Source organism: Perna viridis, chromosome 6 (assembly GCF_037379345.1).
Source record: "Perna viridis isolate PV_CMFRI_1.1 ecotype Kerala chromosome 6, ASM3737934v1, whole genome shotgun sequence".
NCBI lineage: Eukaryota > Metazoa > Mollusca > Bivalvia > Mytilida > Mytilidae > Perna > Perna viridis.
The window spans coordinates 23,750,798-23,777,990 of record NC_142450.1 but is presented as its reverse complement, the minus strand read 5'-3'; the positions used below and the strand labels follow the sequence as shown (position 1 = coordinate 23,777,990).

The window sequence follows — 27,193 nt, the reverse complement described above, 5'->3', positions numbered from 1 at the left end:
TACTACTTGCATTTGGAACATATGTTTGTAAATAAAATGCCTTTGATTTAGTTAATCGGTTTTGTAGGTTGTATAAATTTCTTCAAACTAATCAAACTAATAGATGTTGTTTTTTATCTGATTTTTTTTTGTTATCTGGAAGAAATTACCGGCGCTCCTTCGTGGCAAAAAACAGGTAAGCACTCACGATCAGGACACGGTGTGGCTATAAAATACACCTATCAACACTTTTTGCTTGTTACTTGTTCTGTTTTAATACGGGGTTCGACGTATTTTTTTTTAGATTAGTAGAATCGTTTTTAGACACGATTTAGTAATTAAAGGAGCCGTAATTGGCGTAAACAGAACTTTTGATGCAACAGTAATTCTGGTATTATATTCAGGTTTGATTGTTGAGTTCCAATACACCCGGAATTGTTTTTTGTATTATGGAGAAGAAAATCTTGTAAAGCAGATACTACAAATATAGTATTTTTATGAAGATTGAGCAATTAATTGGACTATGAACATTTCAACAGTTTAAATTTCACCAGGGACCTACAAAATGTACATGAAATACTGATTTCTTAGTTAAATCTTGAAATATATAATTACTTGAAATACTGAAGTTATTAGAAGTTCATATTTTAGTAAACTCTGAAAGTCCTTACAGGCAATTAATATGGTTTAATTCTTCTGATTCTTGGATGGGAAGCCGCTTCAGGCTAATCACCCACAGATCTGGTTTGCGTCAAAAACATATGGAACCTTGACAGTAATGCCCGATTTGTTACGGAAATGTTGTCAAAGTTTCCACAAATGTATGACTATTTATGTCATCACAAACTGTGTTCACATAAACTGAACAGTTTTCTGTTTGTGTTAATTATATATACTAGTTTGATTGCATATTTGATAGTGGGAGCAAGCCTCTGTGCTTGAAAATGGACGGGTTTTAAATCTTGGTCAAATATATAAATATCCTGCGTGTGAAAAAACGCATGGAATGTTCTTAAAATTTTAGTTTCTACAAATAAGGACCAGTGTGAACGAATATGTTTCACATCTGCCCTCTGGAATGGCAGCATTATGATTTAAAATGTGACGGACTGAATCATATGCCAAAGCAATCATTGATGTGCAAACTTCGTTTAAAATAGTCTTTCAAGTTTGTTAAATGTGTATATTGTATTAATTCTGAATGAATTTTAATCGTTATTTTTTACATCAGCTACGATTTAAATTGTATCTGTATCATTTTGTATATATTTGTATAAAAAGAATTTCTCACAATTTCCACTTTACTAATGTAAATGAACTGTTTCCGTCATGATTCCATGTGTTATTGACTCAAACTAGATGTGTGGACGATTAGCCTTTAGAGGCTCCCTGTCCATGAATGCGTGGACAAGCAGCCACTGCCTTTATTTATTGAAAGACAAAGACTTTTATGTTTAGCAATGCCTTAAATAATCATAGCCACAGGTACTCATGTGCGGTCATATAATAGCTGATCAGGTTAGGTTAGGCTAGAGATAAGGTAGATAATTTCTAGATCCATTTAGATATTTGGATACATGTTACTGTGACAATGTACATTCATTGTATGTGTACAAAAATGTATATATACACATGTACACATGCACATACATTTTGTACATTGTATGATTTGCTTTAATAAAAAATCAGGCAGACATACAGTAATACATTAACCAAATTTATCAAAAACAAATATCTATATTTACATACTATTTCATTATTGTAATTCTACTTAATGTAAAAGAACATTTTTCTTGTGGAAACATTTATAGGCTTTCTTCAGTTTCCTTTCCAGTCGGTTCCATTTTTCTTCAGTTTCCTTTCCAGTTGGTTCCATATTTCTTCAGTTTGTTTATAGTGTTGAAATATTTTAATGTTAAGAGATTTTGTGATATACAGTAGACAATTAGTGTTCTGGACTTCTGTGTAGAATTACATGTACATGTACCTTAGGAGGTGCCATTATTAAACATTGTCTAAACTTTATTAACTTAAAACAACTTGTAACATTTCTGATACAAATGTGATTTTTACCAAAACATGTTCTTTCATGTCAATTCTTTAGAATCTAGTTATAGAAAGAATACTTGTACACTGTACACTACACACTCAAACACAAATTTCTTTCCAGTTAGTTGAACAAGTCACCACTTCCTGTCCAGCTAAAAATAATTCACCTGATAGTAATTTGTTAATTTCAGGTTCATGCCTGACTTAACAGTACTGTTGTTGAGGTCTCAAAGTCATTCATAGCCTATAATTTACAACCCTCTATAAAATATCAGCATTTGCAGTATCATTGATGACTGTATCCTTTAAGTTGTGTATGAGTGGCCGTTCGTGTCAAAATAGCGTTATTTTCATCTAGATGTAATTATCTATCTAGATACTTCTAAAAAGTATCTAGATACTTCTTACAACTATCTAGATGCTTCATTCAAGTAACTAGATGCTTCTTACAAGTATCTAGATAGTTGTGCAAAGCATCTAGATGCTTGTGAGAAGTATCTAGATAGTTGTGAGAAGCATCTAGATAGTTGTGAAAAGCTTTTTTTAAACTGTGCCTATGTACCATCTATATGATACTATATATTATTTTCATCTGTTACATATAGCTACAGCTGGTGTACATTTCATTGTATTCAACTTTCACAAAATGTGAAGTGTTTTAACATGAGTTACATATACAGAGTAGGTAATAACAAAGACTATATTGTTATTGTTTTTCCTGTCAATAGGTTATGGGATGTGCAGTAAAGAATACAGTACATTCTGGTCTTATTTTTTTAGAAATTAAATCACCTATAAGGAATGAGGTGTGTGGTAAAGAATACAGTACATTCTGGTCTTTTTTTTCTAGACATCAAATCACGTATAGGTTATGGGATGTGCAGTAAAGAATACAGTACATTCTGGTCTCTTTTTTTTCTAAAATCAAATCACCTTTAGGGAATGGGATGTGCAGTAAAGAATACAGTACATTCTGGTCTTTTTTTTCTAGAAATCAAATCACCTATAGAGAATGGGATGTGCAGTAAAGAATACAGTACATTCTCGTCTTTTTTTTTCTAGAAATCAAATCACCTATAGGGAATGGGATGTGCGATGAAGAATACAGTACATTCTCGTCTTTTAGTCTAGAAATTAAATCGCCTATAGGGAATGGGATGTGCGGTAAAGAATACAGTACATTCTGGTCTTTTTTTTTTCTAGAAATCAAATCACCTTATTAAAATAATTAGGAATGGGTTACTGTGTCTTGAATTGATGTCTGTTATTCACGACTTCTTGTCTTTGCAGCTTTCTATATACATGTACTTGTATGTTTAAGCACAAAATAAAATTATGTCTTTCTATCTATTCAAACAGTAAAGATATTGTATTGATATGGTTAATTTTCAAATTTTATAATAAACAGTTTAGAGAAGCCATTTAATGTATACAGTGTACTTATTGAATGTTTTGCAAAATTAATATTGTTGCCTGTTTCAAGTTTTTGGTCATGTGATTCTAAAATCTGCATTAGATTGTGTAAAATCAGATAAGATCTGCACATGATTATTCAATTTACTACTACCAAGTTGTGAAGAATTTAAAAAATGCTGCAGTAGTTTAGGTGTTCAAATACCAGTAAGTGAAGTTCCAGGATTCAGGGTTCAGCACCCTTCACTTTTGACCTAGGACTCATGAAATTTCATTTACTTGGGTCCTGGACCTTCAGTCCTTCATACTGACACCTTGTTCTGGACTTTTTAGTTTCTTCAAGTAGACCATTGATTTGAAACTTGAATAAGTCCAGGACTTTTCAATCTTGAAATTAACTTTGACCCTCTTTAGTTTGAAACTTACTAACTAGAACATAAGTACTTGCAAGTAGATATAAGGAACTGTGCATTTAGCTGTTTGGACATTAATGGATGTACATATAGTCTTGTTTTCTACTTGCTAAGTTACATATATTATTTGCTTTCCAGTTACTTAGTATAGGTCAAGATTACCAGTAGTGCATATCAGCCAGTTGTACTATTCCAAACACATTGAACTTTCATAAATGCAAAATCATGTACTTTTTGATTTATCCTTGCAGCTAAGGGTGAAGACAAATCAACGAAGATGAGAGGATTTCAGAAGTTCTTAGATTGTATGAGGCAATTATCAGCCACAAAATCCACAAATATAACAAAAGTGTTTAAATGGTAATTAGTAAATGACTGTGGTCATATAATAGTTATAATATTTGTTTATTTCCTTCATTTCTTAGTATTTTTCTCACTAAGAGTGATATGGATATTCCTATTTTTATATTGTACTATATGTAAAACTTGAACATAAAATAGACAAGCATCATACTGATCAATGAATCTTAGAATGAGGGTAAAATACGAGAAACTGCCATGTGGTTTTTGTGCATGCCAAATTAGTTTACATTGTTCATCATTTTTATTTCTAGTCATTACTCTAGATAGTACAGACTCTGTACTGCAATTTAATTTATTGTCACGTTTTGATTTTTAAACAATATGATTCTTATTTCTTGTTTACCTTACTGGTGACATCCAATAGGGAGGCTGTATTAAAAAGGTAGCTCATGCAAATGTAGTAAAGTAGGTGGACCCAATGTGTTATATACTATCAGTAACCCTATGTCGTAAATTAATGTACATTGCCAATGCATTTTAATTGCTCAAAAAGAAGAGTCAATTATTTTTCAGGGGGAGGTATACTGTCTTAGGTGTAGCCACTAGCACTGTTGTTTTATATTACCAGTCGAGAAAAAAGGTATAGTAAGTTGTTATCGCTCTTCTGTGATTTTTTCCTGCATCATCAGAGGTAAAAATAGATCTAGTAGCGGCATGACTCTGTCCGTCTGTCACACACAGGGATACCTACTTAGTGTAATCCGTAACTCAGTAAGTATGTAATCAATATTATTCAAACTTTGCACAATGCTGACATACATATTGAAGATGTGAACCTCTTATTATGCAGAAATTTGAGATACGTTTTCTTACATTTTCAGGTTGTGGAACTAAGCAATTTTTTGCCACATTTTGTAATTTGTTACCCAAAATGTATACTAGTAGTATTATTCAAACTTGTATTTATATACATATTAAAGTTATGCAACTCTTGTTAAGGAAAAATTATTTTACTACATTTTTTTATTATTCTGTGTAAGGTAGTCAAAATGTTTGCTACTTTTTTACCACTTTATATTGATTAAATTTCTGCAATTTTCTGTTTTTCTGATTTTTCTACAAATTTCAAAACAAAAGTTCTCCTTCATCCATGTCTTTTTGAAAAATCAGTTCTCCTTCTCAATTGGATTGATGTATTGAGCCATTCCAAAAAGGTGTTGTATCTGTATTTCTTACATTTAGCAGATATATAGTTAATGATAGCAAGGATCATATTGCAGTTTATGGATCAGTATGTTGCCCTCAAAAAATAATGTGGACAGAAGCATAGCTAAGGTCCATTTAGTTTTATAGGGTGACATATACTGTCATTTGTCTTAAGATGCATTTAATTATATGCTATAATTTACTTTCCAAATTAAAGACAATGAAAAATCTCCCAAATAATTATTCACACATAGAATAGTAAATTCTTAAAGATCTTCTCAAGACAAGATCTAGGATACTAAAATACACGCTTAAGAATATATTCATTATTTAAATACATTATAAACCGAAACATTTTGGACAGTTTTCTTTGTGTTCTTCATAATGCATTTCTTTACTCTCTAAAAAAAAATGTGAAAATGTGATTTTTCAGGCACATTAATTATTTGGTAATTTTCAGATTTTTTTTTAATCATAGGCAAGGGATATAGATATTTACATTCCAAAATACTTTTTAACAGTATCTTTGAAATTTTGTGTAGGTTCTTTAAATTTAGTTTTATGGGAGAATACATTTCAAGTGAAATAAATGATATTTGTGCAGTGAGTGCATATCCCTGACCCAGAAATACATTCAGAATACATAAATAAATTAACACATTATTTTATTCAATCCGTCATTGAGATAACAAAACACCAGACATAGATAACATTATCCATACATTTTTAACTTAGAAAAACTGTAAAGAATGCCTAAGTTAATTACCCAATAAAAAAAAAACACCATAGGTCAAGACAGTCATCTTTTTCTCATCAGGTGTATGCTGTTGCTTCAGAAAGTTCAGCAATGAAAGCAGGATGGATGTCTGAACCTATTACAGATATGGGAACACTAGATGAGGTATTACTCCAGTACAAATTTAATGCAGACTTACTTGATGATTAATCATGCATTTATTTAGATGGTCAACATGAAAGTGAAATTTATTTACTGTGAAATTACTTTGATTCATGGATACCAATTTCCATGGATTAGGGAAGATACACAAGTTCATCGATTCTTGATTACATGATTTTTAGGTTTTCAGTATACATATCAATGGGAATCTCCTGTCTGTTGGGAACCAAACTTTTTGGTCTGACAAAACCACCAAAAGCCATGAAAATTGGTACCCCACTATAACTATAATACATGTACTTTCTTAGCATTCTACATGTATTATTTGTCTGTTATTCTATCCATCTTTTCATCACTTTTTTTCATATTTGTTTTCTCTACAACTTTCTGCCACAGCCAATTTAAATTTGAACATAAGCTTTATACAGTTAAGCAATATTACGGATTTTGATTTCAGGTTTGGGGTTCTTTTTGTAGGATTTGGTTGCAGGGTTATAACTATTGGGCATCTTCTCACAGATTTTTCAGACACAGTCGGTATAGTTTCGCTTCCAAAACCTTTGACCGGAAAGACACTTTTCTATGGAAACACAAGTCACATGATTGCAATTCTCTTTCTCAATTTACCAAATACTGATAATTTAGAGGTGTTATAAAAACTGTATCAAAATTGCATGCCATGTGTAATTTTTCTGAATGAAATGTCGAAAATTATTAGTATGAAGAACAAAATTTTACTGCATTGGCTATCTTGTTTTAAAGGAAAGACTTGTTTTATTTTACTTTAAAATGTAGCTGAACACTATCAATTATACGGTAATCAATTTTATATAAATTCTGTGTTACAGAATCCCAATAAAATGAGATGTAAAATGGAGAAAATGATCATGAGAGTTCAGGTAAAATCTATTAGCATCAGCAAATATCTTTAAATAGAATTATCCTCTGACACATGTAATTAATCTTAGTATAGAGACATATATATCAAACAAAAGTCAAACCAAAGGTAATCACAGTCAAATTTTGACTGCCTCAGTGGTCTCGGGGTAGCATGCTGGTCTCAATAACAGGAGATCTTGGGTTATGTCCCCACTTAGGTCATACATTAGACTTTAAAATTTCCACCACATACACGACATAAAAGTATTTAGGTGATGACTGGTAACTCAAAGTCAAAAGGGCTAATATGCCATCATATTGACTGCTGCTTCTTCGTGCTAGCACATTATAAATTGGGTCCAGTGTGGAACAGTGCAAGGTTTGTTTGATTGTTCAACCCTTCTTGTTTTTAAATGCATGATATATCTCCTGCAAGATGTTAAAATTAAAATTAAAATCAGTCAGTCTTCTTGATAAAGTAAAAGGAAAAGAGGATTCTGAAAGTCATAAGACAAAGACCAAGATAGAAAATATCAACAGAAACAACAGAAAAAATACAGAACCAAAAAAAATACAAATAAAAAACTAAAATTAAATGAGCAGTTCCACATTTCAATAATTTCTGCACTATTTTCTTATTTTCAAATATCTTATGCTTACTTTTTTCTGAACCTTATTATTATTTTGTAATGTCAAAGTACATGGCATCTTATCATAAATTTTTTTGGGAATCATAAGAGTAGCTGTTCTTCTGTAACTCTAAGATGTCTGCCACTCTTCAGAGAACTTCATTGTTTATCACTTGTTCAGCTTCTCTCCTCTGGTGCAAAAGAATGACAGGTCTTCCATGTAAGAACCTATAAATCTTATTTCCTTATTATGTATACATGTGAACATTGTTACAGCAAAACAATAAAGACAATAGTTTCAGTTAATGGTGAGTGAATTTTATTTTAGGGTGAAATTTGTAGAGCTTTAGAAAAAGAAGATAATGACAAAAAGTTTATAGTCGATAAATGGTCAAGACAGGAGGTAAGAAATAAATTATGACTGATTGTACAAATACTTTTGGCAATAAAACAAAATACCACTGAGCAATGTTATTTTTTTGTGGATTTGTGAGTTGGGATTTCATAATGGAATTCAGAGTGCAGAAAATTTCACTTTTTTGTTACAAATTTGAATTTGTTTCTTAACCAATCCATGGAAACCATGAAAATTGGTGTGCAATTATTGGAATGAGGAAAGGACATAGAATTTTGCGCAGAAGTAAAGGATATTCTAGATTATCATTGTACATGAATAAAAGAATCATCCTGTTTTAAGGCAGTTATTTCTCTAAAACTTTGTTGTTCCAAAATAAAAAAAACTTGAGATTTTTGCATTGATTTCTTTTTTAATTTTAAAGTCAACTGGAGCATTAGAAATTTTTTTTCTTTATCAAGAATATTGCATTTCGTGGGCATTCTGTCTAACTGTGATGTTTTTGGTACAGTAGGGTTTGTAAGTCTTGTTCTAGTTTCAGTTTTCCTTCCGGAATTTTAGATGTGGAACGTATTGAAATCCGAAGGCCGGTCTGCATTTTATTGTTCACTTCCGGGAAATGAAAACGCTGTATTAATATGCAAAATCTTCTATTTCTATGCTTTTCTTAACATTTTTATTCAGTAGAACTAGATATTTGTCATTTTTTATCAGTATTTTTTCACAAAAATATATTTTGCTTTTAACATTGAACTCAATGCTATGTTAATGACGAATCTTTATGCATTTGAATGGGAGATGAGGACTCATTCTCATGAAATCACGGTGTCACGTGGCGAGACTTACATACCCTATTGTCCTTTAAATTCCTGGGGAAACTCAAGGTAGTCTTAAAATGTTTTAGTTTCATTTAAACATATATGTGCAATGTGTTTTATTGGGGTATTTTGTCTAAAAGTAGATAAATCTGTGATTTTGGTATTTATTTTAAACTACTTTGTAGGTTATTCCAAAGTTTAAACTATTGCAGTCCTTTTCTCAAAAATGTTTTTTTAAACTAGTTGAAGGTTATGACGTTTTAATGGATCAAACTATAGTAATGTCATAACTTAGGATTTATGTTACACTTTTGACTTTTTGTTAAAGGGATTGCTGGACTGGAAGTTAATTTTGACAAATGAAATTAAACATTCGCTGTGTTGGGCTGTATCTTATAACCAGTGAATAGAAATTAGAAGAATAGAAATATGCATTGTTCCAAACCACCAGGACTTGTATAAAGAGTCATAATTTCAATGTTAGTACTGTCCATGCATATACATGTACATGTACATATAATTGAAAAAAAAATATTGAACTGAAAATATTGTTTAAAGACTATGATTTGCTATTTTTGAAGTACGCTACATTATTTTATGTATAATAAATCATTGAAAGGAAAGTCAGGTTTTGCTTCCTGTAAACACTATAGAAAGTGACCAGGGATACTGCCACATGTGTCACTGGACAAGATTAAGTAATACAGTAATCCTGTTATCATTGTATGTATGCTCATGCTGATGAACAATCCAACATGGACTGCCACAATGCTCTAATTAATAATTTTCTAATTTAAATGGCTCTACCAGTAATCTAAAGAATAAATATTGATTTTAAATTGAATGGAAATAAAACCAAAAAAGAGATACTTCATAAAATGTTCATGTTCAAGATTTGTATGTCTGATGTTATCTACTTTGCATGTATATGTAAAAAATGTCTTTCATGAATTGTAGATTAGCCATAATTTAATGTGCCATATTTTGAGTCATACTTTTTAGAATAAAGTATTTCTGTTGGATTGACGGCATATATCTTTCTTACATGGTTTTACTTGTACATATGCTATTTCACTTTCAGGCTATGTTAAGTTTCAGCACAGACCTCTATACAACTTGTCGAGGTCATGCTGTGGTTTCAATCATTTGATACATGCATTGCATGTCTCGATGTGATATAATATAGTGTTTTACACTTGCACAGAAACCACTTCAGATTATCCTTATAATTTAACTTCTAATTGATTCCAGCCTAAATTTGACCATTTGACATTAATAACATGGAGTATCAAGTTAGTTTATACAAAATAACGTATGTTACCAAAAGAGAATCAGCCAATCAAAGGGCTTATTGAAAACCAAATTAAATTATTTCTGTTAATAGTAATATTTTTGTATAATTTATATGATGAGTTTCTGTCTTTAAGTCTTAAGCTTTGACCACAAGCACAACCGAAGATGCTAAAATTGGATAGTCGAAAAAGCACAAAATTTGATGTATTAAAATATGAAAATAATTATTTGCAAAGATAAATCAATTTACAGTAACTATTCACAGGGAGTATTAATAGTGGACAGGTGTACATAATACATGTTGTATTACACTATGTATTTTATCTTTTGGAAAGGATGGAGTGGTTTCTGAGTTTAAATATAGCATTTAACAACAGTCAAAATTAGATAAGTAAAACATTGAAAAAGTTATTTTTTTATAAATAGAATTACTTCCTGTTGTACACTGCAAGTACTTTGAATTATTTTCAAATTACTACTCATCAGTTTTTTAACTATAGTTTGACGAATCACACCAACAATTTTGAGTCACTTATTTTGGAATTACATGCATAATGTAAATTCTAATCCTCTATTTCTTACAGGGTGGAGGAGGAATATCCTGTGTGCTGCAAGATGGGACTGTATTTGAGAAGGCTGGTGTAAACATTTCTGTTGTCCATGGCAACCTACCCCCTGCAGCTGTTCAACAGATGAGGTCCAGGTATGATACATGTATGGTCCTTTGATACTAGAAAATATTAGTGTACAAAACAGAATACAAGGTTCAAAACTATAATAGGAAGATTTGTATTGATGGGTTATGAACCATTTAGATACATGCATTATGGGCCAAAAGGGGCTAGAAACAAGCATTTTCCTGATGTCCAGACAATAAATTGACTTAAAATATTTTGGTCTTTTTAAAATTGTACCAGAAGATGCCATACCACCAAAGGAAACATTAAAGGATTAAAGGCCAGAAAAAGGTAAAGTTTTTATCATGTCTAATCATGATAAAAAAACAAAGCTGTATTAAGTTTGAATGGTATGTCTATACTTGGCCCAATTTTTCAGGGTTCAACCTATACAACAGTTGTATCAAGTTGTACCCCTGTGAAGAATTTTATTTATCATCATTAAAGAATTAAGAAATTTGTCAGTCTCAGATAATAACAGATCCTATGAGGACATGTTTTTATATTAAGGTAATTGAAACCAGGGTTTTTGGCTCTTTGCTTGCCCTCACTTGCTTAAAAATTAAATATTCAGGGGATGGTTTCATAAAACATCTCAAATTATCCTGTTCCCCAGTCTGAAATGTTCTTGTATCAAGATAGCATATACATAACATGCTTTGATCTCTCTTATCTTAAAAATTACATAATAGGTTATCAGTATTATTTCTGTTTTTATTATTGTTATTATTTTTTTTTGTGTGACTTAATGAAAAGTACTTTGTGTTCCTGAAAATGACATCAGGTGCAATGAGATAGGAAGAATCTACCATAACACTGATGAGAGTGCAAGACAAGAGAAATCTCAGATTTCCAAAAAGATTTGGAGTTCTCTAACGAGGCTCTGCCGAACTAGAGAGCGTTGAAATCTAACCTGAGGGTGTCTGAGATTTCCTAGTTTTGCATTTTCTGGTAGTGTTTGATTCTTTTTCTCATTTTCAAAATTGCTTTTGTTAATAGTACGCCTATTCAGAATGCCTGACTTGCCGAAATTTCTTTGAATTTATAAGACGTCATAAAACATTTTACTATGACATCACAGATGTCACATGTTTTATCCCCCATGGATGAGATAAGGCAATCTCACATTGCTATAGGAATATCATAGTTTCTTAATTGAGAAATCATGGACATGTATGTCACAATTGCAAATGGTAATACCAATATGTATTATTTTACAGAGGTAAGAAGATGGAGGGAGAAAGTCTACCATTCTTTGCCACCGGAATCAGTTGTGTGATCCATCCTGTAAGTTGTATAACAAAAATCAACATTTGTTTCTATTTTATATTTCACTTACTTTTGATCTCTACTCAGAGTTAATTTTATGAATGTAGTGGTAAGGGAGACAGTTCACCATATTGAGGCAGTTTTTTTTGTTGGTGGGAGGGGGGTGTGTGTTGGTCCTTCATGATTTTGCATTATAGTGTACCGGTATATGATATATATTCTGACTGAGTACATCTAGATCTAGAAAAAATGAAATCTTATTCAAATTGCATTCATTCCTTTTAAGTGCAAATAATTAAAGGTGCAAGTTATGAAAAGCATTGCAATAACCCCATCAAAGGGGAATAACTCACTTTCTCCTTACCTTTCTATTGAACTTTGAACTCAATTTTCTGCTTCCTCTGAGATTTCAAAGAATGAATTAACTGTCTGTTTCTATAGACCATAAACTATGCACCCACATTTTCTATCTCGTGTGTTTTTTGTTATCATGATTCATTAATTATCAATTTTCCTGATTCTTACAGATTCAAGCACTTAATTTTTCACAAACTTCAAAAAACAACTTAAAACATGCCCTCTCTTAATTGAAATAAAGACAAACAGTCACTCTATTATCAACCTCAATTTGTCTAACAATATGAATTGTTGGCATTCCCTCTTACCGCTTGTACAAACAAGTCTTAAGTCAAAAAGTGTGATGGATGCCACCTTTAGTATTACATATGTTATAATCTGAAGTGTAATTGTTTTACAGAAAAATCCACATGTGCCAACCATACACTTTAACTACCGATATTTTGAGGTTGTAGACGAGACAGGACAGGAGCAGTGGTGGTTTGGAGGTGGGACAGATCTAACACCTAATTACTTAGATAAAGATGTAAGATATATAATATGAATAAAGATTCTCGTTCAGTAATGAGTGGTTTAAATTATTTCTTCACTTGAGGAGGTAAAACATAGATTTGCAACATGGAAGCTTAAGTGAGCATATTAAGTTCTAAAGTTCACAATAGAGAGTGGAGAAATATTTTAAAACAAAAATAAAATTGAAAGGAAAATAAGTTACTCCTATGAAATCTTTTGAAAACATTGAAATATGTAAAATGGCAAGAAATCTCTTGCTGTTATTAAATATCACTGTCCAATAGTTTCAGTACTAGTTCAAGTTCATCCCTTAAAATATTAAACATTACCTGTCAAATTGGCTGAAATGTTATGGAATGTAGAGTATGTAAGTCTTGTTATGTGACTCCATGGTTCTGTGAAAATCGGTCTTCATCTACTATTCAAATGCATGGAGATTCCCCATTAACATTGCAATGAGTTCAATACTAAAAGCCAAACAATTTTTCATTTAAATATACAAATAAAAAATGACATTTATGTAGTTTTGAGAAAAGCATAAAATAAAAAATTTTGCATTGCAATGCAGCATTTCAAAGATCCCAGAAGTAAACAATGAAATGCAGATTGTAGATTTCAATACATTCTACATTTGAAATCCAGGGAATGAAAATGAAACTAGAAAGAGGTTTACAAATCCTATTAAAATTAAAAACTGTATTGTCCAGAATCATTACAATACCAGTCAAGAACTATTACTCAAGAATTAGCTGAATCCCATATCGGTGCACCATTGTATTTTGTATTGTATTGGCAGTTTTGATCAAATTTAGGCTAATATTCGAATGTTAGTCAATGAATACCTATATTTATCTTGACTATTCATTAAAATTACTATTTATACTTTATAATGTCACTAATTACCTCCCTTTGTAGGATGTGATTCACTTCCATAACACTCTGAAGACAGCCTGTGATAAACACAACAAAACATACTACCCAAAGTTTAAAAAATGGTGTGATGACTATTTCTATGTCAAACACAGAGGTAACTATTGGAACTTTGAGTCATACATGTATCACTTCATTTGTGTAAATTTCAACAATATATGCCTCTACAATATAAATGATTGATTGTTGGGGTTAAACGTCCGAGCAGCAATATTTCAGCTATATTCAGGTGATGAACATGAAATGGACAATAAAATGAACATGACATGAAGATGAAATGAAAAAAAAAAGGATAGGACACAAGGACATTAGGGTCGACAAATTTTGATTGCTACTAGAAAAAGGGAGGGATGGGTAAGGTCGGGCAATTTAGCCTCCTGTGGCAGAGCGCAAAGGTTTCTATTCTTATCAAATACCACAGCAGAGTTCTTTAACATGCAAGGAACGTGGCATCTTTCCCAACACAGTGCACCACTATGGTTTGCGGTCAGGTTTTACCTGACAACCGCTGCATGTAACACGCTAGGGGTACCCCATTCCACCACCTGGGGCACACATCCCAGTTGCCCTGTTGCACCTAGAGCACTATTTAGTCGCCTTTTACGACAAGCTTAGCGCTGCTGTAGGCCTATTGTTTTAACACCTGGACCTGCATGGGGCCTCTACAATATAAATAACAAGTAGAATTTTGTCCTGTTTAGTTTGATATTCAGATTCACATTAAACAATTCTTTAATTTTCTATGTAGGTATTGTCTTCCATCATCATAGGTTTTGTAAATATGTACATAATGATAAAATAATATGTCCTTATATGAATGAAGATTAAAGATTTGGGTTATCTTTCATGAATTTGAGAAATTCAAGTCTTTTTCATGGGGCGTAGCAGGACAAATAGGAAGAACTATAGAATTGTTCTGTCATGTGAAAGATAACGAGATCTCTGATAACTAGTATATATACCTGTTTTTTCCTTATATTTTGTTTGCTTTTCCTAGAGAGTCCTGCCATTTTTGGCAACATAGTTTATAGTGACACCAAATTTTATCTTCCTTTTGTTTAGAAAATGTCTATTACACTGCTACTTTAAAGACTTTTATAGTTAAGAGAACGAATTAAGACGAGCATGTGTTACCTTGTTTTACATGGGTTGTAAACTTTCCAGATAAATGTATAAACTTCACAAAATGTGTATATGTCATTTTTTGGATCTGACAAAAAAATGTGGAGCAGAGTAAATTTTGTGTAAGGACATATTGTAAGTGTGGACTAGTGAACAGTCAAATATTTTATCTGTAAATAAACAAAAAATACTGTCAGTACTGATTCTTGAGTTAGTATATAAACCCCAAAAGTAACATTTTCTTCCATAATCATTCAGTTCAACACTTTCTAAAAAGAGTAAAATGTTGTTTAGAATGACAATAAATTGAAATAATGTATATTACACTTGACAGGTGAAAGAAGAGGAGTAGGTGGGATTTTCTTTGATGATTTAGATGACAATGACCAAGATAAGATATTCAAGTTTTCTACAGTGAGTCAATTTCTTCAATTTGGCGGGTACTACTTTTCTTGCTTATCTGTACATTGCAAAAATAGCGAATGTGGTTACATATAGATAGATTCAGTCAAAACTTAACATGATTTGGATAAAGTGAATATAATTGATGAAATAAAACAGTATTTTGTGAGCTCATACCACTTTTCTACATTTTAAAACCATATGTAAATCATAGAAATATTCTGTTCCAAATTGGTTTGGTTTATGAATAAAACTGAATAAATGTATAACATTGTTGGAACAATATTCTGCCAGTTTATGTGAGCTTCTTAAGTGTCATTATTGTATAAGGGGTCATCCATAATTGTCAACCATTCTCGGAAGTCATCAAAGTGTGTGTGTGCAAAAAGCACACTTTTCAAATACCTGGCATGGAGATATGCAATCATGTTTTTGAGCATCTTAGTTCAGACAATGAGTTCTTTCATATGGTTACCACTGTTCTTTGTTTCTATTTCTATTTTTTGAATGATTTAAATGTGTTTTCATTAGACTTTTGTTATAGAGATACAGACTCTAGTGAGATGGCAATAAAATAAAACCACATAAAAATCCATTAATTCGAAAAATGTCGGGAAAAGAAAAAAAGCATGTACAATAAAATTGTCAATTTTTAAATCCCCCACACCAAGTTTGCATTTTGCACACACACAGGAAAATGGTTCATATTTATGGATGACCCCTAACATTGCTGCTTCTACTAGATTTGAAATAAAAAAATATTCACTTTAATTTAGGAATGTGCCGATGCAGTGCTACCTTCTTACATTCCAATAGTTCAGAAAAATAAAAACAAAGGATACTCTTATTCAGATAGGTGAGTTTTACCTCTTCAGCATTACATTATGGGGAATTAAAGACACACATTTGTATTTTAATTATGCCCACCCACAGCAGGATATACCATAGATATAAAGATGCTCTACCTGGCTGACAGTCTGTTCAACCATGCAAACTCAAATAATCTTCTGTATTGAATACATTTTGCAAATGCCAATAATTTATATTGTCATGAAACATTGATACACATGTAGATTTATGATATTTATTTTTATCAAGTATTTAATTTTTTCTTTGTTCCAACCCTTAAAGTCCTAATTTGAGCATCAATGTCACCCCAAGTATGTTTGAACTTCAATATGGATTCCACTAGGGACATAGCCAGATTTTACATTAAGATAGATCATACCTATTACACAGAATATCTTTTCTGCCATCTTGCAAAATCATACAGAAGTATGTTTTTCAAAGGCCAAGTAGTGTTTGACATGGTGTAAAAATTCTATCATTATAGTTACAAAAAAATTATGATAAACCTAAATAACATTTATTTCAAGGGGAAATAATAAGCTTGAAATACAATTTTTAAGTAGCACTCCAGCTAAGGATCGTGCAAAATGTGATACATGGTTGGAAAGCCTACATATTTTTATTTTTGATGTCTTGTTTAAAATGCTTTAGTAAACAGAAATCAACATTTGGTTTTTCATATAACCAGTACTCATAGGAGATAAAAATTGTATAGAATGCACTGTAGAATTCAAAAGTAAGGGAGATAACTCTGTAAATGACACTCAAATACAATAGAATCTATTGGATTTTCAATGTTGATTATCTCCTAAGAGCAGGTAGATTTGAATGAATAATTACACATTTCATAGTATAGACCCATAAAACAACTTAATTACAAAAATGAAAATATGTAGCCTTTTTTGGGTGTATCACATTTTTCAGATTTTGCATGATTCTTACAAAGACAGCTATTTAATAGTAATTTTGGTTTTTTGAAAATTATAAGAAAAAAGCTTGCTGACCCAAAAATGTGGGATAAGTGTTCTTTAAACAAAGTTTTTAGAAATTCTATTGACCAGTTTTTTTAATAGTTCACAAGACAGGGAAAATTCTAAATAGAATCTATGTAGAATCTTGTCAGAAGGGCTTAATTATTTCAAGATCAAGTCTGGTGATCTGTTCTTTTTCAGTTAAGTTTGTTTGATGAAGGTATTCTTTGAGAAAAAGTCTAAAGACAAAAAGTATTTTAACACCTGATTTCCAATGTTGTATTCTACTTCTAATACCATCACCCACTAATTTTATTACTCATCCATTTCCAATTTTTTGCAGAATTTGGCAGCAGATAAGAAGAGGTAGGTATGTAGAGTTTAATCTGGTGTATGACCGTGGTACAAAGTTTGGCCTTATGACACCTGGTGCTAGATTTGAAAGTATACTGATGTCCCTACCTCTAACTGCAGTAAGTATTCATTTTCAGAAAGAGCCGCAAAGTCTTCTTCACTGAGGCTAAGTGTGATTCAATCCACTGCAATCACTTGTGTAGAATTATTTCAAGAATCTTAAAAAATATCAAAATTTCATGATTATTAATTTCTTTGGCTCTAATTCGTTTTATTCAAAATAACAGTTAATAGTTTATTATTTTGAAATATATGTTAAATTGGGATTAAGTAGAGATATGCTTAGAAGTGTGAGGGAATTACATTTCATTAATTAATTCGATTCACAATGGAAGCTGGGTTGGCCATCAATCAGGTCTCCAACACTATAGTCCCATTTCAGAATTATTGCTTAAATGGAGATATTTCAAGTTTTAAATTTAGATTTTTTCCTGCATGAAATGGAGAAAAAAATGATTTAAATTATCCTTGCATTATATTATGTAATCATCTTAATTTCAGAGATGGGAATACTGCCACACAGCAGAACCAGGATCTAGAGAGGAGGAGCTTCTCAAAGTTCTGAGGGAGCCAAAGGACTGGGTTTCACAAAAGTAGATTTAAAAAGTATACCAACAGTCCGTAGACAACTGAACTTAATTTGGTGGTTCTCATGCCCTCCCTAACTCTTTTATAGGGGCCATACTTCCAACTTTCACTGCATTATCAATGAAATAAAAAACAAAAAAATCACCTTCAGCACTTTTGCCGACGCAGTCAGTAAAGTTTCACTTTTCATCCTTTAAACTTAAACGCAAGTCACCTGATTGCTATTGTGTTTTCTGATTGGCTAAATACTGATAACTTAGTGGTGTTCCAAAAAAACTGTATCGAAAATTGAAATTGCGTGCCATGTGTTATTTCCAGAATGAAGTGTAGAAATTTACAAGTGAAAAGAACAAATTTTAGTGCTTCAGCTATCTTTTTTTAAAGATAATACTTGTTTTTGGCTGCAAACAATTTAAGAAGCACATTAATCACTCTTTTGTGTACCAATGATAAAAAGATAAGTAGAAATGCCATCCTCATTGATTTACATTTAAAGAAATGGCCCGAGAACCATGGAATTAACTTTGAATAACCTAATTTATTGTTTGGGGAAATAAAACTACACCTGCTTTTTATACACAAGCTTTACGTACAGTGATACTGGCCTAAACATTATGTAGAATGATACTGGCCTAAACATTATGTACAGTGATACCTGCCTAAGCTTTATGTACAGTGATATCTGCCTAAACTGAACTTTTTTAAACAGGGCATTTGTCAGAAGGGATCATGTTCTGAAATAAATTCTTATCTGCAATCCCCAATTTGAATATTTATAAACGTATGACCTGCTCACACCAAATATCATCATCAGTTCCTTTAAAGGTTCAATTCATACAGTTTTCACTGTACCATTTTATAGTATTTCTATGATTTGTAATTTTTAGTTGTGAAAATGTTCTTTTCCCATAGCTTTAGACAGCTTGTAAAAAAGTTTTTTCTTCCCCAATTTGTTTTTTTATGGAATTTCTAGTTTGTTAACTGCTCTTTAGGACCTAACAAATATTTTTTATATTCAAGATGTACACAGCATTATACTTGTAGTATATATTATCAGTTCCCTACATTATTACCCGGATTTATGATAATTGTACATCCTGAAAGTACTTATATTCAGCCTTAAGCTTTGTACTGTTTGTCCCCACTTTTGAAGGTAGGGTGTATACAAAAAGCAGGAATATCAAAAAGGGGGAGATTTAATTATCAAAGCAACTAAAACGGGTGGATGCAGGGATTGAAGAACAGGAAGGTGGGTTGGCTAATCAAAAAGGGGGGCACAATATAGACTTCAGTAATTTAGTTAAACCATTTTTTTCCAAAAACAGAAGAACCTGGATCTGCCTTAGTAGTATGAATTCAGCATACTGCTCAGCTATTAGTTATAATTTATATAACTTAATACAGCTCAGAAAGACTGAGATAAAATCATCCAATTAGTGATTAAGAATAAGTGGAATCCATAGTACATGATACGTTTATTAGGTCCTAAATAGCTGATACACTACTATATAATAAAACTTCGTTAAAGTGCATGTAAATATGAAAGGTTGTGTTTGGCAGGTACAACATTTTATAACCATATGAACCAAACCTGTATGTCAATATGAAAGTTTGTATGTGGCAGATGTGACTTTTTATAGCCTTTAAAAAAAAAAAAAATTCAGATATGTCATTAAGATATACCACGACTTTCCACTATGAAAATCAAACTATTATATTACAAGATTTAGCTCAACCTACTTTATGATAATCTGCTAAAAAGAAAACATATTTGGTCCTATCTATCACTTTTGACCTTTCCTTTCTATGGCAACCATATTTTTTAATTATATAGATTTATTTTTATGTTCTCAGCTTTACTGTCTTGTTAGGTTTGCAAAATGTCATGCTTTAGTTACTTGGGTAGATTGGTGCTAGAATCAAATTAAATTCAATTAAAATATATTTTACACTTATCATGTGTTGTTCTTTATGAAAAAGAAATAACATTATTTGTATAATAGACTCCTTTGGATTTTTTTGCCTCTTTGTCAACTTTTTTTTATGTTGTTAAAATACTTGTACAGTAAAATTAGACTGATTTTTATGCCGCCCCATCTAAAAGTTGTGGGGTGGGGGGCATGTTGTTTCACCCTCATCCATCTCTCTGATTTGTTTTTGCACAATAAATCAAAAACACTTGTACTGATTATCTTGGAACATTCAGAAAGTGTGTATTTAAGTATTGGAAAGCTCCCTATAATGTTTTGAAAAATTTCAATATTTCATTTTTGATTTATTTAAAAAGGTGTTTTCCAGTTTTCGTACAATTTCACCAATTTTAACAATACTTTGGAAAAGTCTATATATCCATAGAAGGAAGCTCCTTTAAAATTTTTTGAAAAAATTTTCATTTGAGAACACTTCCAGAACCTAATGGGATACATCAGAAATTTTGTTTATACAATGTTGCCTACCAGTAAGTGACAATAGACAAATCTTTCATGTGCAAGGGCATCATCTGGTTTTTGTTCCATAAAGTTAGTGATTCTGTTGATTTTAAGGCACCATTTTTTGTCAATTTTTTTGTTATGCACAGAAAATTCAGGCCTGTAGCCAGGGGGATTTGGGGTTAAAACACCCTTCCTACAACATGGTAGCAAAAGAACATTACAAACTGTTAAAATGGTTATTAAAATTTTAAAGTGAGAAAATACTGTTAACAAAATACAAATAAGCTCCTATAAAATTGGGACCTGAAACCTGAAGTTACATTATTTAATCTGTTAACATACATAACTCATTTATTTATTACAACAAAAAACATTAAACAAACCTTAAAGCCTATCCAATATACATATGAAGAGAATATAGAACATCAACAGTGTAGATAAGATATCGAAGATCTATTTCCGGTATGTACAAATGACTAAATGTATGAAAATTAAATGTAATTTGCATACCTTTAGGTAATCTTAAGTAAAAATAAAATGAATGATAACTAAAATGTACTAAAAAAAATAGTTATCAATGACAATAGCCTAATAACTTTTTTTAAAGTTATTAAACATTTTAGCATTATTTTATCACTTCAATATGTGTGATTTTTTTTTTTTTTTAATCATATTTTGGGTTTTTTTTGTTTTTTTTTTTATTTTCTGTTTTAATAATTTTTTTTAATGTTTTTTTTTATATATTTTTTTTTTATTTTTCAACTAATGCAAGTATTAACAATAGTTCATATTATAATATTCCGCAGTTAGTTTTTTTCCTCAGCATGACTTGACTTTTCTCGCATATTGGAAGCATGAGAAAAGTCCCCTAATCCTGTCGACAAGTGTCTTCTTCTGTTTCTTGTTCTTACATTCTACAGCAACAGTATTGGATCTTCCCACATAAAACAAAGCTTCAACTTTCTTTCTGGCCATTTCATCTTTTGTTACCTCATTTTCAATAACAGTTTTTGTTGGCTCAGTTTCTGTTATATCTTTTGTTGCCTCATTTTCAATAACAGTTTTTGTTGGCTCAGTTTCTGTTATATATTTTGTTGCCTCATTTTCTGTATCATCTTTTGATGGTTCATTTCTTGTAACATCTTTGCCATTGATTTGTTTCTTTTTATTTTCTGGAAATTGGAATTGAAAATAATTAAATCATCAAGCTTTCCATATAGCCTCTGTGCTCATTCCTTTCACCTTTAAAAAACTTTAGGTGTAGCTTTCTTTGTTTTACACTATTACATTAAATTTTAATTATCATATGGTAAATTTCTTTTTAACTCATAATTCATGTTTATATTATACTATAATTATATTCAAGGCGAGATATGCATACTTTTCTCCTGCTTTTCAGTCTCTTTTCTTTCCTTCTCAAATTTCTTTCTCAATCTTTCTTTTTCTTTTTTAGCTTCCTTTATTTCTTTCATTACATGGTTATGCCAACTTTTCCACATTTCCTTTTCTTCAGCTTTTTGTTAGTCCTCCTCCATCTGATGGTATAGTTTTTCTTTCTTTTCCAGTACTTTTTGCAGCTTCTTCTCATCTTTCTTTTTTGTATTCTCGAGCTTTTTAATTTTTGTCTTCTCCTTTTTGCTGAGATCCTGTGAAAACAATCGACATATTGGTCATGTGACTTTGACTTTGATAATCAGTGGTATACATATTGGTCATGTGACATTGATGAGAAGTGGTATACATATTGGTCATGTGACTTTGACAAGGTGTGGTACACATATTGATCTTGTGACTGTAAAAATTTAACAAGTTGTGTGTGTGTTGCATTTGTGTGAGCTTGTACACTTCTTTTGGTTTAATTGTGTGTTTGCTTGTTAGAAGTTTGTTTATCTGCCATACAATGTGAAACTATTTAAGCTTAGCACATACGATTATATTTTTAAGGTACAAACCTTTAACATGTCGGTTGGAAGCATCATTTCATTGGCATTTTCATCTGTCATATTCAGGTCTTGCGTATTAAATGAAAAATATAGTACTTGTCCCAATAAAGTGCATGGAACTAGTTTTGTCTCACTTTCAGTTAAAAAGCTGATCAATTATATGCTAGACAGTTAAAACTTTAAAATTCAACTTAAAGGGTCTCAAGAGATAGCATTTTGCAGTTTAAACTAAAATAATTATTGACATTTACTACATTTTTATTTTAGTCATATATTTTACCATCGTCTTCCTCAATCTTAGGTTCAAAAAGGACTGCTAATGAATCTTTATGGTCCTCAATCTCTACATTTCTCACTGTTTCTATGATCTGCAATTATCAAATGAACAGGTATGATATAGTGATGCATGGTTTCATTTTTTAAGAATAGGCTTAATTGTGGATCATAATTTGTTTTTTTTTATCTTGCATGTGTCTATTGATGTTAACTGAACCATGTACCAGCTGTGCTTGGCATTATAGGGATCTTCATATGTAGGAGTTTTATTATAAGTGGCGGATCCAGAATATCCGAAAAGGGAGGGGGCTTCCGGTGATTTTTGTTGTTTTTTATTTGGTCAACCAAACCTTTTCGTCAATGTGTACTTACTGTGGTGGTTTCAGTTCTTCCTGCTCTATGATCACTGATGACTGTGTCTAGTTGTCCTTTCTGCTTCTGCAGTGCATCTGAAAAAAAAATACAATTGTTTTTCAATTTGTTGCTTTGCTTACAGTAACATGTCTATATCATGTACTTTGTATCATCCATCCTAAAATTTAGCTTTAAGAAATTAACGATGTAAAATTGGCTTTCGTAACTATAGTTACAAACGAATGGTAAACAAGTCCACATTTCTTACGGAAGTCTATTGTACGAAAGCCTCGCAGACTAACAAATATAGGCTTTCGTTGTTTCTTAATTGTATATGCTGATACTTAGGACATAACTTGCAACTCACCAAGTTCGTTTTTGAATTTTTCCGCCACGCTTGCCATTCTGATTGCTTGGTCCCTTCGAATGTTAGGATTTTGTCCTGAAAAACAATTACGAGACCATTTTACCATAATACCCTTATATGGAAGATAAAAATGTTGGTAAAACACAAGAGGAATGAAATAGAGTGTAATATGAGTGTTGAGTATAGTTTCTTTGGGTAGATAAATATTTTAACATGAGAACATTTACAAAGGTACGGACTTAACAAATGGAGATCTTCTCATCTTAAACGGTATTTATGAAGTGATGATAAAAATAAATTGCCAAGCATTGAAGATAGGGATGCTTGAAAAGTATTTTCGTTTATCAAGGTATATTTTATTGACTACCGGTAGAAATTCCATTTATACTTTTGTTAATTATTTCTCCCATGTTTTACAATGAGTTGAGGACATTGGCTACTGTAAAATAGTTGATTCAGTAGCATCGTGTTGTCACAAAACATTGACATACCGATTTTATCATTGGCATTGTATGTGGCCTTGTTATTCTTTGTGAACTCTCAGTCCTCTTGGAGTAGTGGACCTCAACTACCGAAAGGACACTTTCATCCGTTATGATTATCCCTGTTCTTTCCATTACTACTGAAAAAAGTTGAAATTTAAGTTTATATTCAGTACTTAGGAAATTATCTAACCTCTCTTGATATCTGTCAACCGTCCATGTCAGGACGGATTGTTTATTATGAAATAATGTACCAGTATAAGTGAACAATTTTTAGTTCGATTAGTATTTCATCAACAATAACTTTTCTTTACTACACAAAATTGTGCAAAATTGTTTTACCAAAGAAAGAAGGAAAGTCGCATCCGGTCTTTCTCTACGTTATAACTATAGTTTATATTTTTAAATTGTGTACGTAAGACTACCTTCTAATATCTTCTGCACGCGATAAAGACCTGTAACAAGAAATAATATCCCTGCTCAGAAAAACACGTCTGGATGGTTCAATCGAAGAAGTTTCGACGATAGGGTTGTCAACGTCGTTAATAGTGACGTCCGGGTTTGCAAGCAAGGGTAATTCATTCATTAGACATGTCTTAATCTGGTTTCTTTTTATACTGATTCTCGTAATTACGCCTCCCCATCATAAAATTCCTGGATCCTCCCCGATGCCAAATATTTTACATTTTTGGGATTTTAATATACTTTCTATTCAATATGAAAAAAAATGGTTGCATTATTTCACAGGCCATTATTTTTGTTTTGTATGGAAGCCGGTTAGGACCACTTGAGAAAAAAAGCATTACGTCGTAATTACAACATCCAACGATACAGCTATGTCGAAATGACGGTAAAGTTATGGCGGAATTACGATTAAGTTGTGTCAAAATTACGACATCGAATGTCGAAGAGACAATAAAGCTATGTCTATGGATGACTTTTTCTATACTAACTCTCTGAAGTACCCAAGCAGGCCCTGAAGCGAATCTGAAGGGTGTAAAGGGTACTGAAAGGTGTTGAAATCTCCATATCTACCAGGGGCGTAGCTCCCCATACACGAAAACGCTCTTGTGTATAAATCGAAAGTCTTCAAAGTCGCTAATCGTCAAAAATTCACTGACACTGATTTTGGCTCCCGTTCAATATCCGAAATGGTACGAAAGCGATTTTCTCTAAAATCGTGCGACTTCCGCTATAAAATCTTGGTTCCCTTGATATGATTGCGTACTCTTTCGTAGCCGTGATGACCCGAATGTTTTCAATCATCTGGAACAAGATTAAACAACTGGCAATGGCTATATATAGATATTGGGGTTCTGATAATATGACCTTTATATAGTTAATGGTAATGAACGCCAGTGTTTGAATTTGAAAATGGGTAATATTACAGAAATTCAATGCTAACCGACCATTTTATCTTTCAATGTAAACTTCCCGTTCTAATAAAATTATGTACAAAAAACACATAGACATTTGTATGATATGTTTTAAAACGGGAACGTTGTAGCGATCTTTGGGTCGCTTATGATATTGACTAGGGATTAACCAGATTGACCAGATTAAGCAACTGTAATGAATATTCACTTATATCGGGGCGTGCTTATGTATATAACCTATAAAGTCTTGTAACGAGCCCAAGTGCCTGAATCGGAAATTGGGTAATGTTCAAAGCTAATCATTTCATGTAAACTTCACGTTATCCTAGAACAAGAAACGCGTAGAACACACGTGTATGATACTTAAGAGGTATATTTTTTTTTATCTCGTATGAAGTTAGAACTGTGACACTATGGCGGTAAACACGGCGAGGATCTGCAGCATTACGTGGCGTATAACTACTTATTTATGCAAATATATGCGAATATTAAGTACTGAAATTTCGAGTGCAAGAAGTCGCTAATAATATAAGCGACTTAAAAAGAACGTCTTTTGAAGTAGAGTACAAGTCTAAGGTGGTAGCTTTTGATTTTAAATACTAGATTCATCTAGATTGGGTTGTCATTTCTTTGACACAATGCTATTTTCTATGCCAATAATTTCCATTCCTGTTATATTACAAAAACCTTCATTTGTAATGTCATCCAATATTAAAGCCGGGATTACGAATTTCAGTCCGCAGACGTTTCTTGCTTTACTTTCCTTAAGTATCTATTGCACAAAGTTCAAAATGGCAAGCCAAAGTGGACAAAAATCAGTATTTTGTAATATTAGAAAATGAATTTTTAATATTTAAAATCATTTCTTTAATAATAGAAAATGTTCATTTTTGTCCACTTTGGCTTGCCATATCTCCACCTTATCCTGATATATTTAAGTCTGATTTTGTGACTGACAGTACAGTGTAATGACAGAAAAATGGGAAAAGGTTTACCATTATAATTTCCCTTCCAGCTTTGATCTAAAAAATATGTAATGAATGTTTACCCCATTCCATTAATTTATTTACTATCAAATATGCAGTCCCGCAAGTATATTTTATATTTTGATGGTGGGAGTAAGCCCCTGTGTAGCCTCGTGTCATGAGTTATGGTAAAGGAAGGCAAAGTTATTGCAATTGTACGTAATGACATGACAACATTTAGTACAGTCATAGCCTTTGTATACTGATATATCAGTCAAAATTCAAAATGAGTCTCATGAAAAATGTTTTTTCTAACAGCAATTGAAGAGCCAGAAAGCGGTAAGACTCTGGGATTTTACGGTTTTTTTTCTGAGCTTCTGGGGACTAGCTTTCAGACCCCCTGCCGTGAAGCCAACTCTCCGATGTGGTCAGCAGCCCTGATGATTTGTTTTGAAAACACATCATTTAAGCCTAGCTATGCCCCGGTCTACGGATATTAACGTGGACTTTATCCCCCGGCCTCTGCCCAAATAGCAGGTTTTATGGACAACTGGGAAGATATGAAACGTTAAAGTGAGGTTTTTCGTATTCTTAGTAAAAATAAATAGAAAAAATTGAAAATTTTAATCCCGCGGAGAACGTCGCGCGCTGCAACGTCACAAGTATGTGAC

General features: G+C 31.9%; 3 protein-coding genes across 4 annotated transcripts; 1 reads left to right on the top strand and 2 right to left on the bottom strand.

Annotated features, from left to right (window-relative positions):
• The first annotated feature begins 188 nt into the window (after positions 1-188).
• Positions 189-20,282, top strand: LOC148614156 (oxygen-dependent coproporphyrinogen-III oxidase-like). The gene is made up of 14 exons (XM_088588018.1): positions 189-262; positions 4,106-4,214; positions 4,731-4,797; positions 6,181-6,264; positions 7,110-7,160; positions 8,098-8,172; positions 10,820-10,938; positions 12,133-12,199; positions 12,939-13,064; positions 13,967-14,078; positions 15,438-15,517; positions 16,282-16,361; positions 17,669-17,798; positions 18,241-20,282. Exons 2-14 carry the CDS (start codon positions 4,132-4,134, stop codon positions 18,334-18,336), a joined length of 1,170 nt encoding a protein of 389 aa, XP_088444144.1. The 5' UTR covers positions 189-262; positions 4,106-4,131; the 3' UTR covers positions 18,337-20,282.
• Positions 19,790-22,273, bottom strand: LOC148614155 (uncharacterized). Its single transcript, XM_088588019.1, has 2 exons — positions 22,141-22,273; positions 19,790-21,931 (listed from the first exon to the last, which is right to left on the bottom strand). The coding sequence occupies exons 1-2, from the start codon at positions 22,256-22,258 to the stop codon at positions 21,579-21,581; spliced, it is 471 nt and encodes a 156-aa protein (XP_088444145.1). The 5' UTR covers positions 22,259-22,273; the 3' UTR covers positions 19,790-21,578.
• Positions 22,141-25,227, bottom strand: LOC148614154 (uncharacterized). 2 transcript variants are annotated; one of them, XM_088588020.1, is made up of 7 exons: positions 24,607-25,227; positions 24,191-24,321; positions 23,700-23,774; positions 23,351-23,427; positions 22,983-23,070; positions 22,712-22,770; positions 22,141-22,405 (listed from the first exon to the last, which is right to left on the bottom strand). In XM_088588020.1, the coding sequence occupies exons 3-7, from the start codon at positions 23,734-23,736 to the stop codon at positions 22,280-22,282; spliced, it is 387 nt and encodes a 128-aa protein (XP_088444146.1). In that variant the 5' UTR covers positions 23,737-23,774; positions 24,191-24,321; positions 24,607-25,227; the 3' UTR covers positions 22,141-22,279. The 2 variants fall into 2 exon arrangements, with proteins under 2 accessions (XP_088444146.1, XP_088444147.1); XM_088588021.1 differs by having other exon boundaries at positions 24,191-24,318.
• Positions 25,228-27,193: the final 1,966 nt, after the last annotated feature.

Coding starts and splice junctions, on each gene's coding strand:
- LOC148614156 (XM_088588018.1), top strand. CDS start 4,132: ATGAGAGGATTTCAGAAGTTCTTAGATTGTATGAGGCAATTATCAGCC. Junction 15,518..16,281: donor AGATATTCAAGTTTTCTACA/GTGAGTCAATTT, acceptor ACTTTAATTTAG/GAATGTGCCGATGCAGTGCT. Junction 16,362..17,668: donor GGATACTCTTATTCAGATAG/GTGAGTTTTACC, acceptor AATTTTTTGCAG/AATTTGGCAGCAGATAAGAA.
- LOC148614155 (XM_088588019.1), bottom strand. CDS start 22,258: ATGTGGAAAAGTTGGCATAACCATGTAATGAAAGAAATAAAGGAAGCT. Junction 21,932..22,140: donor GACTGAAAAGCAGGAGAAAA/GTATGCATATCT, acceptor TCCAATTTCCAG/AAAATAAAAAGAAACAAATC.
- LOC148614154 (XM_088588020.1), bottom strand. CDS start 23,736: ATGGCAAGCGTGGCGGAAAAATTCAAAAACGAACTTG. Junction 23,428..23,699: donor AAAATTCAAAAACGAACTTG/GTGAGTTGCAAG, acceptor TTTTTTTTTCAG/ATGCACTGCAGAAGCAGAAA. Junction 23,071..23,350: donor GAAGAACTGAAACCACCACA/GTAAGTACACAT, acceptor TGATAATTGCAG/ATCATAGAAACAGTGAGAAA.